At 43.6% G+C, this 17,620-nt stretch overlaps 1 protein-coding gene across 2 annotated transcripts in view; it reads right to left on the bottom strand.

Annotated features, from left to right (window-relative positions):
- Positions 1-373: 373 nt before the first annotated feature.
- The window catches only part of VPS8 (VPS8 subunit of CORVET complex), a 229,679-nt gene continuing 212,432 nt past the window's right edge, over positions 374-17,620 (bottom strand). For both annotated transcript variants that reach the window (XM_048863795.2, XM_075132277.1), the window contains 2 exons: positions 4,032-4,112; positions 374-1,326 (listed from right to left, as the gene is read on the bottom strand). In XM_048863795.2, the coding sequence (XP_048719752.1) occupies positions 1,177-1,326; positions 4,032-4,112 (231 nt within the window). In that variant the 3' untranslated portion in view covers positions 374-1,176. The remainder of the gene's footprint in view (positions 1,327-4,031; positions 4,113-17,620) is intronic.

The raw sequence follows: 17,620 nt of genomic DNA, 5'->3' as shown, positions 1-17,620 counted from the left end.
CAAATCATTGTGAGAGACAGACCAGGCTGGAGAGTTATAGGGGCACAGGGGTCCCACAGTCCCAGGCTGCACCCCAGGGATTCCGTCACAATGGCCATATACATTTACTTTATATTTCCTTCCACCCAATTGGAAACAGAAAAATGTTTGTGGAACCCACTAGAACAGTGACTAGCTCATATGCATAAGCTTGACTTAGTGGTTTGTGGCTGCCAAGTTTGCTGAATGGTAAATTGCTACATTTCTCTTGCTCCTAGAATTCCTGATTAATGGCACTTAGGAGAAGAGGAACTCTCTCACAGAGCTGCATCTATCACAGTAACTCCTCCACCAGCTCCTAGAGCACAGTTTAAATACAGACATTTACCAGGACTGAAGGGTTTAAAGGCAGGGCATTTTTATTAGAGAATGTAGTTGCACAGGAGCATTGCACACAAGTTTGTTTACTTACAAATATATGCTCTTTTGCAGTTTCAACTCCTTTCAAGGGCTGAGTGTGTTTCATGCAGTCATACCACCCACTTTGCTTATAATCCAGGAGATCCTGAGGGGGTTAGTGATTTGTCAAAAAGATTATTTTTACTAATACTAAATTTAAACTCAAATAAATTAGTTATTTCCCTTATAATGTTGATGAGGCATTTTGAGAAATGCTGAGTTTGGATATGTGACATGTTCTGTATTCCCTTGGTCAATCTGTCTAAGGAATAAAAATGAACATATTATAGGTTCCAATTATTTGGATAAGCTTTGGCTGCAGACACAGTCACCTTGGGGTTAGTACAGATGCTTCAACTTCCTGTGTTTGGCTCGAGTGAAGTACATGGAATTGACAGCACAGTTTATAGCTTTCAGTGCATCCCACTGGACAAGAACTCTAACAGTGATCTCTGTGATGTTCCTTCTGTTTTGTCAGAAGAAACAGAGGAAAATAAGCCAGCAGAGAAACTACTACAGATTCCACATGGTTACAAACCCAGTAAAGCCATCTGACACAAAGTGACATGTCACAAAGGATTTTGGGAAGAATATGATGGCAATGGGCAGCAAATCCAGCCTAGTAGGGCAGGCCCCATAGCCAATAAACTCACGCTCCAGGATCGATGGTAGGAGCCTTCTCAGAATGTTCTTATGCAACCATGGAAGGACTGCACCCATGATCTGGCAAGGGGAGGGCTACTCTTCTGTCAGTGGAGGGGGAGTGAGATGCAGCTGGAAATTCTCATTCTGGAAGACACTGTTCAGTGCAGGGTCACCCTGAGAGACATTGAGGAGCCCATGTTTTTCACCACCATGAGTTCGAGACAATTCTGTCAGGAGAGCTAACTGCAAGACAAAAAGAAATACACCACTAAATACACAGAGGCCTGAGCAATCTTTAGGGAAGCATTTATTTTAAAGGGTGTGTGAGCGCACGGACAGTATGGGATCCCTCCACCTGTCCCCTTCCTTTTACAAGATATTCAAGTAACAATGATACAATTAAGACAAAGGGGATACATTCGCACCCACTGTATAGTTAGCTGTGAAACTCATTGCAGCAGGATATTACTGAGGCAAACAGATTAGTATGAAACCCTGGTTGAACCCTTAACTATGGAGAAAGTGCTCACAATGAGAACAGCAATGACAGCTATGACAGCAGGACAAAGTTACAAGGGATTTTCACCCTCTGATTCACAGCATGAGGTGATCACTAGCTGGAGGCAGAAAGGAGTCTTTTGTGGGGTAGTATTGCTCACTGACACTTATTTTGAAGATTTTTATACCTTTCCTCTGAGGCATGTGACATTGGCCACTGTCCAGAACAGGATCCAGAACAGGACTATTTCTGTATGGCAATCTTATGTTCCTAAGCACTGACCAAGCAAGGAGGTTCTCACCTTCACCCTCTCTGCAATGTACCGCATTTTAGATGGATAGCCCCTCCCCCCAAGAAGTATGTGAAAGACAGAAAGCAATCTATTGGGGTGAGCTGTGTCTATATTAGTGCAAGGACCATGGAATAATTGCAATTGTCAGAAGGCTTTTATATGGCAAAACACTGTTTTGAAATGAGTTTGGATGTTAATATTTTTTAACTTGGTAATTTGTATATTTGAATTTTGGTAAGTGGGATATGGTCCTTTGAAAACAGGGTGAGGGCACTTAAATGCAGAATGGAGTTGAAGGTGATAGCAGTCTGTGCGAAATTTTGCCTGTGTCTTGAGAGTGGAAAATCCTGCCTTTGTAAGCTCCAAAAAGATCAGAATTTGATTTAATAAACCTTATCTTTCCATATTGCAGCAGCATTGAAAGAAGCTGAACAGCACAGCATGAGGAGGAGGTGACCAGCCCTCTGTGGAGAAAGAAGTGGTTCGGGACTATTTAGAAAATCTGGACGTGCTCAAGTCCATGGGGCTGGATGCGTTGCATCCGAGAGTGCTAAAGGTGTTGGCGGATGTGATTGTAGAGCCATTGGCCATTATCTTTGAAAACTCATGGAAATCAGGGGAAGTCCCGAACGACTGGAAAAAAGCTAATGTAGTGCCCATCTTTAAAAAAAGGAAGAAGGAGGATCCTGGGAACTACAGGCCAGTCAGCCTCACCTCAGTCCCTGGAAAAATCATAGAGCAGGTCTTCAAGGAATCAATTCTGAAGCACTTAGAGGAGAGGAAAGTGATCAGGAACAGTCAGCATGGATTCACCAAGGGCAAGTCATGCCTGACTAATGTAATTGCCTTCTATGACGAGATAACTGGTTCTGTGGATGAAGGGAAAGCAGTGGATGTGTTGTTCCTTGACTTTAGCAAAGCTTTTGACACCGTCTCCCACAGTATTCTTGCCAGCAAGTTAAAGAAGTATGGGCTGGATGAATGCACTGTAAGGTGGATAGAAAGCTGGCTAGATTGTCAGGCTCAACAGGTAGTGATCAATGGCTCCATGTCTAGTTGGCAGCTGGTATCAAGTGGAGTGCCCCAAGGGTCGGTCCTCAGGCCGGTTTTGTTCAATATCTTCATAAATGATCTGGAGGATGGTGTGGATTGCACCCTCAGCAAGTTTGCAGATGACACTAAACTGGGAGGAGAGGTAGATACGCTGGAGGGTAGGGATAAGATACAGAGGGACCTAGACAAATTAGAGGATTGGGCCAAAAGAAATCTGATGAGGTTCAACAAGGACAAGTGCAGAGTCCTGCACTTAGGACGGAAGAATCCAATGCACCGCTACAGACTAGGGACCGAATGGCTCGGCAGCAGTTCTGCAGAAAAGGACCGAGGGGTTACAGTGGACGAGAAGCTGGATGTGAGTCAACAGTGTGCCCTTGTTGCCAAGAAGGCAAATGGCATTTTGGGATGTATAAGTACGGGCATTGCCAGCAGATCGAGGGACGTGATCGTTCCCCTCTAGTCAACATTTGTGAGGCCTCATCTGGAGTGCTGTGTCGAGTTTTGGGCCCCACACTACAAGAAGGATGTGGAAAAATTGGAGAGAGTCCAGCGGAGGGCAACAAAAATGATTAGGGGACTGTAACACATGACTTATGAGGAGAGGCTGAGGGAACTGGGGATGTTTAGTCTACGGAAGAGAAGAATGAGGGGGGATTTGATAACTGCTTTCAACTACCTGAAAGGGTGTTCCAAAGAGGATGGCTCTAGACTGTTCTCAGGGTAGCAGATGACAGAACAAGGAGTAATGGTCTCAAATTGCAGTGGGGGAGATTTAGGTTGGATATTAGGAAAATCTTTTTCACTAGGAGGGTGGGGAAACACTGGAATGTGTTACCTAGGGAGGTGGTGGAATTTCCTTCCTTGGAAGTTTTTAAGGTCAGGCTTGACAAAGCGCTGGCTGGGATGATTTAATTGGGGATTGGTCCTGCTTTGAGCAGGGGGTTGGACTAGATGACCTCCTGAGATCCCTTCCAACCCTGATATTCTATGATTCTAAGCTCTTGGGAAGAGTTGGCACCCAGACTGCCGGCTCCAATGGATGGCACAGAGTCAGGTACAATTTGATTCACCAATTAAAAAGAAGAGATGAAGACACTTTACCCTGGAGGTTCCTCGATAGAGTCGACAGAGTTGGTCAAAAGCCTGGATTTGCTGGGAATCCAACAGGGACTCTGAACTTGTCTAAGAAACAAAGTTACAAGGTTACAAAAAATTAGAGACATAAAAATCAAATAACCAAAATTTAAATCTATATAGCTAGGTATTTACACTGGCTCACTATCATTAGATCTGAGCACCTATGCTACAGTTTTGTACCTTGTTAAAAAAGGGAACATGCTTATTTTGCTTTATGTCACTTTTCTATGCAAAAAGAGTAATAAAGACTGAACCACACAACACAAAGCTCTAAATATACTAAGGGGTTATGGTGACATCATAAACCATTGTAATATGTACTTAGCACTACACTGTGCTTAATTCTTATTTCTAAAGTGCTTTATAGATATTAATTAAATTAATAATCTGGGAAGAGGCGGGGGGGAGGGGGATAGCCTGTCCAGAATTATTGTACCCTTGCTTGGTTAGAATATTAAAATGTTTCTATTTTGTATTCCAAAACAATAAGATTAACAATATGATCTATTGAGAGCTAATGATGCCAGATCAGCATTAATGAGGATTCCCGTTAGCTGCTAGTTTCTGAAATTTACTATTACAAAACAATATATAAAATATTCATGCTAAAATATTTTCACTATGTTCTCAAACGTGCAAAAAATATTTGTATGCAGGATTTTGTTTATACAGAGTCTTTATAACAATACAACTAATGTTTATTTACTGAGTCACCTTAATATGAACTTACCTTGAATCTCTTTGGGTAGGAAAGCAGGAGTCACAGTAGTGGCTCAAGACAAATTACAAAAAGAGAACTAATATTACCTCTGAAAGAATGAAGTTGATGGAAGTTTTGCCATTGATTTCAATGGAGCCAGGATTTCAGCCCTCATGTATTATCCTGACAATACCAAGCACTGACACTTGACTCTTTGTGGTTGTGCATTTTTAGTGACGGTTATACAAAGGTATATTGGAGAAGTAGTGAGTGCATCTTCCTGAATCAGAGCCTTACGCACTCAACATCACAGTATGTTAACTTATTCTGTATTTATTACCAAAGTTATTTTGTGCTTCGACAGCACCTTCAAATGTTTTGCAAACCTTAAGTTTCAAAACACCGCTGAGAGTAAGCATGGAACACACTGACACTTCACATGCATGTAACCCAGGGCATAGAGGTTGTAACCTTCCCAGAGTCATACAGCAGTTCAGTGGCTGTGCTGAGAAAAGAACCTGGGGGCTCCCAGTCTCCTGTTCTAACCGCAGGACTACAATCGTTCCCAAATGAAAATACTTAAGCAATTCCTTACGTTAAAGCAGCAAGTCAGTAACTACTGTATTAAAGGTTTCAGAGTAGCAGCTGTGTTAGTCTGTAGCCGCAAAAAGAAAGGAGTACTTGTGGCACCTTAGGGACTAACCAATTTATTTGAGCATGAGCTTTCATGAGCTACAGCTCACTTCATCGGATGCATGCAGTGGAAAATACAGTGGGGAGATTTATATACACAGAGAACATGAAACAACGGGTGTTACTATACACGCTGTAACAAGAGTGATCAGGTAAGGTGAGCTATTACCAGCAGGAGGGAAAAAACCTTTTGTAGTGATAATCAAGATGGGCCATTTCCAGCAGTTGACAAGAACGTGTGAGGAACAGTAGGGGGGGAAATAAACATGGGGAAATAGTTTTACTTTGTGTAATGACCCATCCACTCCCAGTCTCTATTCAAGCCTAAGTTAATTGTATCCAGTTTGCAAACTAATTCCAATTCAGCATTCTCTCAGAGTCTGTTTTTGAAGTTTTTTTGTCGAAGAATTGCCACTTTTAGGTCTGTAATCGAGTGACCAAAGAGATTGAAGTGTTCTCCGACTGGTTTTTGAATGTTGTAATTCTTGAAGTCTGATTTGTGTCCACTTATTCTTTTACGTAGAGACTGTCCGGTTTGGCCAATGTACATGGCAGAGAGGCATTGCTGGCACATATCACATTGGTAGCTGCGCAGGTGAATGAGCCTCTTATAGTGTGGCTGATGTGATATCTACCAATCAGAGGCTCGTTCACCTGCACATATACCAATGTGATATGTGCCAGCAATACCCCTCTGCCATGTACATTGGCCAAACCGGACAGTCTCTACATAAAAGAATAAATGGACACAAATCAGATGTCAAGAATTATAACATTCAAAAACCAGTCGGAGAACACTTCTATCTCTTTAGTCACTCGATTACAGACCTAAAAGTGGCAATTCTTCGACAAAAAAACTTCAAAAACAGACTCCAATGAGAGACTGCTGAATTGGAATTAATTTGCAAACTGGATACAATTAATTTAGGCTTGAATAAAGACAGGGGTGGATGGGTCATTACACAAAGTAAAACTATTTCCCCATGTTTATTTCCCTCCCTACTGTTCCTCACACATTCTTGTCAACTGCTGGAAATGGCCCATCTTGATTATCACTACAAAAGGTTTTTTCCCTCCTGCTGGTAATAGCTTACCTTACCTGATCACTCTTGTTACAGTGTGTATGGTAACACTCATTGTTTCATGTTCTCTGTGTATATAAATCTCCCCACTGTATTTTCCACTGCATGCATCCGATGAAGTGAGCTGTAGCTCATGAAAGCTCATGCTCAAATAAATTTGTTAGTCTTTAAGGTGCCAGAAGTACTCCTTTTCTTTTTACTGTATTAAAGCCAATATTCATGAAAAGCTGAACAGCAACTGGGGCACACAATCTGGTTTTAATGAATAGCGTATTAGTTTTTATTGTATTAGAACAGGTTAGGCTTGGCTCAGGCTAGCAGTTGTTGGATGCCTAGGCTTGCCAAGGGCAGCAATAGAGGGAAGACCCCTGAACTCTCATCACCGTAAAGAGTAGGAACCTCACCTGCCCAGATACACCTAGTTACTCCTGTAACATCCTCTTGGAGGCCAACCCTTCCCTTTCTGCCGAAGAGCATGAAGGCCAGGCACCTGCTGGAGAAAGTGTGCTGCAGGACAGAGTTGCCACTTTGCCTGAGGACATGTCTCCTCAGCCTCTAACTTGGTTTTGAACTACTACCCAATGAAGGGAGGAGAGAAGGCCCCAGCACCCTCTTGCAAAGTCAGTTAAGCCTGGAAAAGGCCCATAAACTACCTTGGGAAGAAAGAATTCCATTTGGTCAGAGGCTGGGGCACTAACCACTGAGGAGCAGCTGGAGGGCAGGTCCCACTCATGCACACAGCACTACCCAACACTGGAGAGCTATTCCTGATGCTAATAGGGAATGCAGACTGATGCCTCTAGCTGCTGTGGCATTTCAAGGAGATGAAATGCAATGTTGTATTATGTTAGTATAATGCCCTCTACTGTTGACAGTATTCTATTACCCACTGTATAACTTGTGCCAACATGGCAGCATCCTGAACACTACATAATACCTGCCTCCATCATAATCATAAATGTCTACATTTCTTTTACCCTGTGTCCTTTTGTCTCTTTTACAATCTTTTCCTATCTTCTCTTCTTACTGGTTTTCCTGAGCCCTTTGTAAGATTTATTTTCCTTTTCTCTTTCATCTGTTTTCCTGTGTCCCACTATGTTTCGTTATTGTATGCTTTTATATTTACTTTGCTCCACACCTGCTCTGAGCAAAGCAGTGGACAGGGCAGGATGTCTGTATGCACATAAGAGCTGTCACTATCGCACTCAGACAGTTTATTCATTTCAACTTGCTCTGTGATGAACGGCTGGGGATGAATTGCCGCCTAGAGGCACAATGCAATTGCTGGTTGAAAGAGATGTGAAATCCTGTATGTATAGTATTGCTGTCTGAAGAAGCACATTAAGCTAGTGAAGAGGTTTGAATTTTGAACAAACCTGCCTTCAAGAGGCTGATTCAGTTCCTTGATGAATTCTAACACTGCAGATTAAGACCTATAATAGATCACTCATGCCAAAGTGCCGTTTTATAATTTGGTGACAAACTGAAATTGATGATATAATATTCCTGACTCATTTCCTTTTTCCTTCATGTTTGAAATGTAACTATTTACACGGTAAAATGTTACTGTCAGTACCTGTTGGTCAAGGAACCAATAGATTTAATTTGCTGCACACATTACAGAATATTTTTTGATGAAGGTAAATTTAGAAATAAAGAGATCCTAAAAAAGTAGGGTTTACGCATCTACTCTAGATAGACCTGTTATGTAGTGGTGTTTCTGGTCAGTAATGGCTAGGCTTGGAAGGATTAGATTTTTAATTAGTAAATGTCAATTTCACCACAATTTCCATCCTTAACTGAAATTTACAAAGAAAAATACTGCTTGAGAACTTAGGAGAGTTTTATTTAAGGATATTTACTTTGTATATTTTGATGGGATGTTGGTAACTTCTGATTAGCAGTTTTAAAGCTTTAGCTTTTTGCATTTCAACATCTACTGTCAATAAATAATTATTGTCTGACCTCCTCCCATTATCTGACCGCTCCCCCATAATTTCCCAGGACTGTGAAAATTTAAATCAATAAAAGTAGAAAAAATATTTAAAACCCATAATTTTGCACAAGTGTGAAAATTTTATTTGATAAGAACTGAAAAAATGCTTAAAACTAATAATATCCTTCAAAATTATAAAAAAAATGAATTCTGCCAAGCCTACTAATTACCTATGCCACTTGTAGAGGAAAAGAAAGGATAACAAGGAAAGCTGATCATCTACTCTTCTCAGTCATTCAAAGACAAGAAAATGTAACATAACTGCATCGAGTTTGCCATTTCTCCACTTGTCTGTATGTAACTATCAGATTGTTCTCAGGATTGAGGAGTTGAAATATTGCAAGCAACTTTTCCTGTTGTCTTGGAAACAAGCGATGTGGGTCCTTTTCCTTTTTTAACCATATAACTAAAGGAATGTTTTTCATTGTGATAGGGAGTCTCTCTTAGCAAGTCTGACACCTGTGTTGGTGCACAGAGGTTAAACATCTAGTTTCACACTGAAATGTAGTTTCTGCCTCAAATGCCTCAGGCTGGCTGGGCAGCCAATTACTGCCCGCTTTGCAACTCCATGAGAACTCAACAACATAGGCTTTCTTATTCAGAAAGGGTTTTGCAGCCTAGAAACAATCCAGAACAGAGTGCTAGTTGAGTCAGTGGTGGGTTTAAAAGGTCTGGTTGATTTTGCAAAAAGGAGGAAAAACAAATTCTCTGTGCCACATTTTCAATTCCAGGCTCCCCATTTCCTACTCTGATCATGGTGCCCAGGTCACCATCAAGGCGAGGATATTTTCTGTAGTATGTTTTTTCTCTAGTAGTCATAGCACCGCTATGCTAAACCTGCAATTATCCTTGATTCCACAGCTGCACAACCCATCACCAGCTAGAGCCAGAGTAGAGCAGCAACATACAGTAGTTATAAGTATGGGTACTTGGATCTTGTGGCATGATTATTAACCTACAGAAGTACTTCTTCCAGGAGCCGTACCTTCCACAAAGATTGTCACCATATCAACTAACCAGTGTTTCAAAGGGTATCATGCTATTCCCAAAGTGCCACTTGCAGAGGCAGTCAGTCCGTCCATTCAGGAACAGCAGAGTGTATGATAATTGGAAGCAGGAGGTGAGGCGAGGACTGATTAAGTCCTTGGTCTACAACCCCACCACACCCTAGCCTGGAATCCTTACACTTTCAGGTCTGTATCCTGCCTCTGCTGGGGTGGGAGGCAGGAGGCTGTAATGGAGCTGGTTGAGAATCCCTGATTCTGGAGCTGAGGCTACAATAGCCTTGATATAGATTACAGCAGTTGGCTGATGATGGCCCCCAAGGGACCATGCCCCAGCTAAGAGTTGCTGGAGTGCAGTGCACTTCTATGCCCGGGGCTGCAAAATGTGGGCAGCATGGAGCCAGAGATGAAGCGCTCTCTGCCCACCTGTTGTGAGGAAATACCCAGCTGGAGAGATCTGGCCTCTTTCCATCCCCTTCAAACTATTAGAGAGGCTTGGTGACTCCAACTACAAATACATTGTTACAGCCTCTTCAACCTAGAAACTTCAGACAAGAGAGACCTACTGGGCGAAATACAGATAAGGAGCACAAGGAGTCAGCATGATTGGCATTGGTTTCTGCACATCAGTGGCTTAACCATTGACAAGTTTTCTGTGGGCTCTGCAGTAAAGGACTTGAGTTCTGAGGAGAGATTTGAAGAAGGATAACAAGCTAGCTTAGTGGATGTTTACGTGGAGCTTCTCCCAAGCGTGAGGGGCAGCATGGGAGAAAGCACACAGATACTTGTTTGAAAATTAACAAGCGGGCAGTGGAGGCTGACTTCATTGGCCAGTTGGAGGTAAGTGTCAATATCTTGATAGTAAATAAGAAATGGTAGTTAGGGTGGGGTTGAACAGGAAGGACCTTGAAAGTGAATACAAGCAGTATTTGATGCAGTAGAGAGAAGGGGGAGCGCCAGTGGAGGGATGCAAAAACGGTGACATGATCACAGTGACAACTTAGGAAAATTATCTTTACAGCAACATTCTGCATGGATCTGAGCAGTTTGCAGTGTTGCTGTAGCCATGTTGGTCCCAGGATATTAGAGAGACAAGGTGGGTGAGGTAATATCTTTTATGGGTACAACTTCTGCTCAACCAAACTTTCGAGCTACATAGACCTCTTCTTCAGGATATGTGCAGGACAAGATGGCATTTGTCAAGGGCATAAAGAAGGATGTTGCAGTAATAGAGATGTGAGATGATGAGAGTTGGATGAGCGTTTTAGCAGTGTGGATGGATAGAAAAGGCCGTATCTTAGACACGTTATGCAGAAATTAGAAAAGATTATACAGACTGGATGTGAGGATGTAGAGAGCGGTGTGAGTCAAAGATAACACCCAAGTTACAGGCTTGAGTGACAGGAAGGATGGTGGTGTTGTCCGCAGTGATAGAAAAAGGAGGTAGCACTGAGGACTTGGGGAAAGAGATTAGGAGCTCTGTTTTAGCCAGTGACCTTGCACTGATGGCAAGACATTCACCAGATGTCAGAGACATGAGAAGCTGAGATTTTAGTTTAGTTTGGAGAGAAGGAAACAGGTGTGGAGTAGAGAGATAGATCTGTGAATAATCAGCAAAGAGATGGTAGTTGAATGTATGTTTGTGGATGAGATTAACCAGAGATAAGGTGCATAGGAAAAAGAGAGGGGACCCAGGCCAGAGCCCTCTGCAAACTCCACAGAAAGCTGATCGGTGGATAAGGAGGAGCCTCTGAGGGACATGCTGAAGGGGTAATTAGAGAGGTAGGAGGATAACTAGGTGAAGGCAGAGGGTGAAGCCAAGGAAGGACAAGACTTCAAGAAAAGCATGATTAATGGTATCAGAGGCAGCTGACAGGTCGATGAGGATGGAGTACTGAGTCTGCGCTTTGGCTAAGAAGAGGTCAAGACATTGACAAGAGCAATTTCAGTGGAGTGCAAGAGGCAGAAGTTGGAGTAAAGAGAGTCTAGGATGGAATTGCAAGAGAGGAACTCCAGACAGTGATTGTGAACAGCATGTTCAATGAGCCTAGAGATGAAAGAGAAAAGGGAGGGAGGCGATAGTTGGAGAGGCAAATAGGGGCAAGGGTGGGGGTTGGTGGTTTGGTTTTTTTTGAGATGGGAGTCTAAAGCAGGGATTCTCATGACAAATTTTTTGGTGACCTCAGAGTGCAGCCACCAACCCCTGCTGGTGGCTGCTGTTAGGAATTTTAGTTAAAATTGTAATTAAGTTTAGGAAAGACAAAGAAATAAATATGACATATACATGTCAAAATCATTCCAATTTATTTATGCTGGGATTTTTTGCAGACAACAATAAAAATACCTTGTTATCCCTAGCCTGATTCTTGCTTACATGCATATTTATACCTGCCTCTGGAAATTTCTGCTATATGCATCCGACGAAGTGGGTATTCACCCACAAAAGCTTATGCTCCAATAAGTCTGTTAGTCTATAAGGTGCCACAGGACTCTTTGCCGCTTTTAATAAAAATAATGTACACTTGTCTCTATTCTTTACTGGACCTAAATGGAACAGCAACATAAATAAGGTGCTTGTCTTGTCTTTTTTATTGTTGTTTATGGTTGCTTTTTTTAAGACTTGCTAGCTAGTACGTCTGCTGGTGTGAAAAGTGGTATTAACAAACATAAAAATACCACTTTTCACAGCAGCAGACTTATTCAGCCCTGACAAGCCCAGGGACAAATTAAGCCCTGGATGGAGAGGTGGGTAGGGAGGCAGTGGGGGTCAGAGGCCATGGGGAGAATGGATATGGGAGCAGGGGAGGCAGTGAGGGCTGGGGGAGGGAGGGATGGAAGGAACGTAAAGGAAGGTGTGGAACTCACTGGCAACCTGCTCCTCCAGCACGTTTCTCTCCAGAAGGGGGTAGGACGCAACTCCTGCTGGCAACCTCGGGGAGAGGCCACTGCTTTACCCCCTTCCCCCATCACTGTTCAGGAGGCTGTGGCTGCAAGAAAAGCCCTGGTGGCCGCATTTGAGAAATGCTGGTCTAAAGCATGCTTGTATTGTGAGGGGCAGAGCCAGAAGAATGAGAGGTTAAGGAGAGGATTAAAGGAAGGGATGAGAATGTTGGTGATAGAAATTAAGTCAATGAACTCTCCTCCAGAAGCTGGGCATGCTGCTTCCATAGTGCTCCCAGGAGATGAGGAACAAACTGAAAGCCCAAAGCTGGACAGGGTAGGCTACTGGTTTGCCCATGATCACTAGGATGGCATGGAAAGCATCTTTTCAGTAAGAGATGCTAATGTGCCCATGAAACCTCCAGAACTTAATGTTTAGAAGTGCCCCATTTGTGTGTGATTGTCATGGGATAGACACATCCTCCAGCTGCAACAACAGAAGACCGGGTGTGGAGGCTTAGTGAGACACATTCACATACTGGGTCTGACTGTAGCCAATGCGACTTGGGCTGCCACTTGGGTTTTTAATCTGGGGCTTTCAGTGATAAAAGCATGAGCCACCACCACTTGATCAAAAGGCTAAGGATTCTAGCTGGAAATTCAGAAGACGCACTAAGCTGGAGACTCAAAGTTCTGTGGATCAGCCACTAGCGGGGAATGTGTAACATGCACTGAATTATAGGTGTCACAACACAACAAAAAGATGTTAGGATGTCACAATACACATGAATGCCTCAAGCACACCACAACATGACAAGCCCTATGGTCACAGTGAGATATGGAGTGACGAGACCTTTATCCTCAGCCTAATGAAGACCTATGAGGTAACCCTCTTGATCTCATGGGACCCCCAGAAGCAAGCCTATTTTAAATATATTACTGCTGACAACTTGTATCCCATGACAAACTGTGACTCTGCTCTTTTTTCCCAGCAAGGTAAAGTGAGTAGAAGAGTGTTGGTGTTTGTAAGTGAACAGAGAAGTAGTAAACTTATCTGGGTTTGTACAAGTTAGGGTCTTTCCTTGGTATTTGCAAAGACAGAAAAAACTTGTGTGTAGAACTGCTCCACTTCCTGGAACTAAAAACTCAGAGCTCCGCTTGATTGTGTCCTTCATTCTTTTCTTTTGTCCTTTTAGAAGTCTTAGAGGACACCAAGGCAGAGGCAGAGAAAGTGACCACATTTTTAGCCACACTACTTTTCACATAGAAACCTGCCATTTAGACAACAGAAACAAAGATTTGTTATTTCTGCTCTGTAATCTCAAACCTACCTATTGTTACTGCAGATACTGTCGGAAATTGTGAAGGCCATGAGAAAAAATGACTACATCTTAAACATCTAAAATGCTTCAATTATCAGAAAGCCAGAAAACGCTGGTGTCTTTGGCAGTTAGCCAAATGCTCTCTCAGATACGGTCAGGATATACCAGTTTACATCTTTTGCTGTGTCAAAAGATAAGACTGTCTGGGCTCTGCAGGATTAATGAGATAGTAGTGGTAAAGCACTGAACATTAAAACAAAATATCCATAGCAAATAGGGGTAAGGACTGTAGGAATGTAGAAAAATCTGTGTTTTGCAGTTTAAGTTTAAGATAAAGGGTTAAAGATAAAGGATAGTGCTCCAATTATCAGAGATTGTTAATAATAAGGAAGTGTGTGTGCTGAACTCATAGTGACCTCAAAACCAGCCAAAAACCATTTTTTAGCTAAGTTAGCAACAGGTGATGACATCATTTGTTTGTTAAGGCTATAAAAGGGTGAACTCTTAAAAGGTTAGGAGTACTAGTGGCACCTTAGAGACTAACCAATTTAAGGTGCCACAAGTACTCCTTTTCTTTTTGTGAATACAGACTAACACGGCTGCTACTTTGAAACCTGTCCTAAAAGGTTCATTGCTAATACCTCCTGCCTGACCAAACTGGAGCTGACCAACATAGGTCGAAGCATCCCTGATTTTAGCCCTTTTTTAAATACCTTAATCAAATATTTATGAATGTTTTCTTACTGTTTGGGTTCAGTAATTACTTATCAGTAGGCTTTTGCACATGTTTAGAACAATGGTATAGATACCATTGATCTACTGGATTTAAAAAAAGAATTTATGGTGAAATTAATGTGTGGTGCTACCCTGTATTAATAAGGTAATAAATAACAAAATAAAATATTGTTATTAATAATAATAATAAATTTCAACAAGGACAATTAGATAACATTTTTAAATGCATCAGGAATGAAAGGAATCATAGCAGAGGCATAAATCAAATTATTACCTGATGATGGCAAAATTGTCAATGAAGTAGAAAAGGCATTAATTCAATAAATATTTCTGTTCTGCATCTGGAACCAAGCTGGCTCATTTAACAATGTTATGTATTGATGCTGAAATACTTCTTCCAACAGCGGCTAAGGAGCCTGTTAAACAGCATCTTGCAAAGTTAGACATTTTAAAAGAAACAGTTACTCACGTTTTTGTAACTGTTGTTCTTCGAGAGGTGTTGCTCATCTCTATTCCAGTTAGGTGTGTGCGTGCGCGCCGCATGCACAGATGTTGGAAACTTTTCCCTAGCAGCTACCCATTGGGCTGGCTGTGGAACCCCTTGGAGTGGCACCGATATGGTGCTCTATATGTGACCCTGCCGGCCCGACCCCCCTTCAGTTCCTTCTTGCCAGCTATTCCGACAGAGGGGACAGTGGGGGGCAGGAGGGGGGAATACAATAGATATAAGCAACACATCTCAAAGAACAACAGTTACAGAAAGGTAAGTAACCGTTTCTTCTTCATTGAATGCTTGCTCGTATCAATTCCAGTTAGGTGACTCCCAAGCCTTACCTCGGAGGTGGGGTCGGAGTCAAGGAATTGCAGACTGGAGAATTGCCCTGCTGAAGGCCGTATTGTCACGTGATTGGTGGACGATGGCGTAGCACGACATGAAGGTGTGCACCGAAGCCCATGTGGCAGCCCTGCAGATTTCCTTGAGGGGTACGTGTGCCAGGAAGGCTGCTGACGAGGCCAGAGCCCTCGGGGAGTGAGCCGTGACAACAGGTGGAGACACCTTCGCTAAGTCATAACAAGTACGAATACAACCGTGATCCAGGAGGAAATCCGCTGGGAAGAGACTGGCAAACCTTTCATCTGCTCTGCTAGAGTGACAAACAATTGGGTTCTTTTGCGGAACGGCTTCGTTTGGTCTATGTAGAAGATGAGTGCCCTTCTAACGTCCAGCAAATGTAGCTGCTGCTCACGGAGGTTGGCGTGCGGCTTTGGATAGAAAACCGGCAGGAAAATATCCTGGCTGACATGGAAACGGGACACAACTTTTGGTAGGAAGGCCGGGTGAGGCTATAAAAGGCTAAGCTGCACCTTGTCCATATGAAAGATGGTATACGGGGGCTCACATATGAGGGCTCGTAGTTCAGAAATGCGTCGTGCTGAAGTGATGGCCACTACGAAGGTAACCTTCCCGGAGAGGCAGAGGAGCAAGCATGAAGCTAGTGGCTCAAAGGGAGGACCCATGAGACGAGATAGGACTAAACTGAGGTCCCAGGCAGGGACAGTGCGCTTCATTGGGGGATGGATCTTTTCTAGTCCTTTTAGGAAATGTCCCATGATATGGTGTGCAAACACTGAGCGCCCGGAAACGCCCGGGTGAAATGCCGAAATAGCCACGAGGTGAACCTTATGAGAACCGAATGCCAGGCGCTGATCTTTCAGGTGCACCAAATAGTCCAGGATGCACGGGATTGAAGTCTGGAGTGGGAATACCTGCCATTGGGCACACCAGATAGAAAACCTTTTCCACTTAGCTTTGTAAGTGGTTCTGGTAGAAGGCTTGCAGCTTTCCAGGAGCACCTGCCTCACCGGGTCCGAAGAGGCGAGCTCTGCTTGGTTCAACCACGGATCCTCCAGGCCATGAGGTGAAGTGACTGAAGGTCTGGGTGGAAGAGGCGACCATAATTCTGCAAGATGAGGTCGGAAGTGAGAGGTAGACGAATTGGTGACCAGATCAATAGGTCCATGAGGGTGGGGTACCAGCACTCGCAAGGCAAAGCTAGGGCCACCAGGATGACGTCTGCCTTGTCCCTGCAGACCTTGAGAAGCACCTTGTGGATGAGAGGAAATGGCAGAAAGGCATATAGTAGTTGACCGGACCATGGGATCCGCAATCGAGCCCAGGCTGGTGAGCCCAGAAAGAGCAAAAGGCTGGGCACTTCCCGTTGGCCAACGTGGCGAACACGTCGATTCGGGGAAACCCCTAGCTGCGGAAGATGGAGTGGATGACGTCCGGCCGAATAGACCATTCGTGTGTGAGGAACTGCTGGCTCAAGCTGTCCACTAGTACGTTCTGAACACCCGGCAGGTATGAGGCTTCGAGAAGGATGGAGTGGGCTAAACAAAATTCCCATAGGAGGAGAGCTTCCTGGCAGAAAGGAGACGACCAGGCTCCGCCTTGCTTATGTAAAACAGGGCCATGGTATTGTCCATCAGTACTGCTACACAGTGGCCCTGCAAACGGGACAGGAATGCCTGGCAAACGAGGCGGATTGCCCTGAGCAATTTGATGTTGATATGCAGAGCCAGTTCCTCTACTTGCCATAGGCCCTGAGTCATCATGCTCCCGAGATGCTCTCCCCAGCCGAGCGCCGACGCATCCATTACAAAAGTCAGAGTGGGCTGGGGGGATGGAACGGTACCCCAGCGCTTTCCATCCGGGGGTCCAGCCACTATTGTAGGGAATCGAGGGTATGTCCCAGAACGGCCAGCACCATGTCCAGACTGTCGCTGCCTGAGTGATACACGGACGCAAGCCACGCCTGCAGGGGCCTGAGCTGCAATCCCAGAGATTGTAAAGTGGCCTTGGAATCTTTTAACATATGCAAAGATTCATCTGTGTTTTCAGCAAACAACTTAGTGCAGTCAAAATGGAGGTCTTCTATTGTATTCTGGATCCCCTTTGGGAATCCTGAGAGTTAAAGCCAAGAGGCCCTCCTGCTGCTATAATACCTACTGCTGTAAAAATCAAATAAGCAGCAGCATCATCAGCATTGGGAGAAGAAGCCTGCAGAGATGTCTTGGTGAGCAGTTGGCCTTTTGCAATAATTGCTTGGAACTGCTCTCTGTGTTCTGTCAGTAGATGTT

This window comes from Caretta caretta, chromosome 9, assembly GCF_965140235.1.
Source record: "Caretta caretta isolate rCarCar2 chromosome 9, rCarCar1.hap1, whole genome shotgun sequence".
Lineage (NCBI taxonomy): Eukaryota > Metazoa > Chordata > Testudines > Cheloniidae > Caretta > Caretta caretta.
This window is presented reverse-complemented; position numbering and strand designations above follow the sequence as displayed.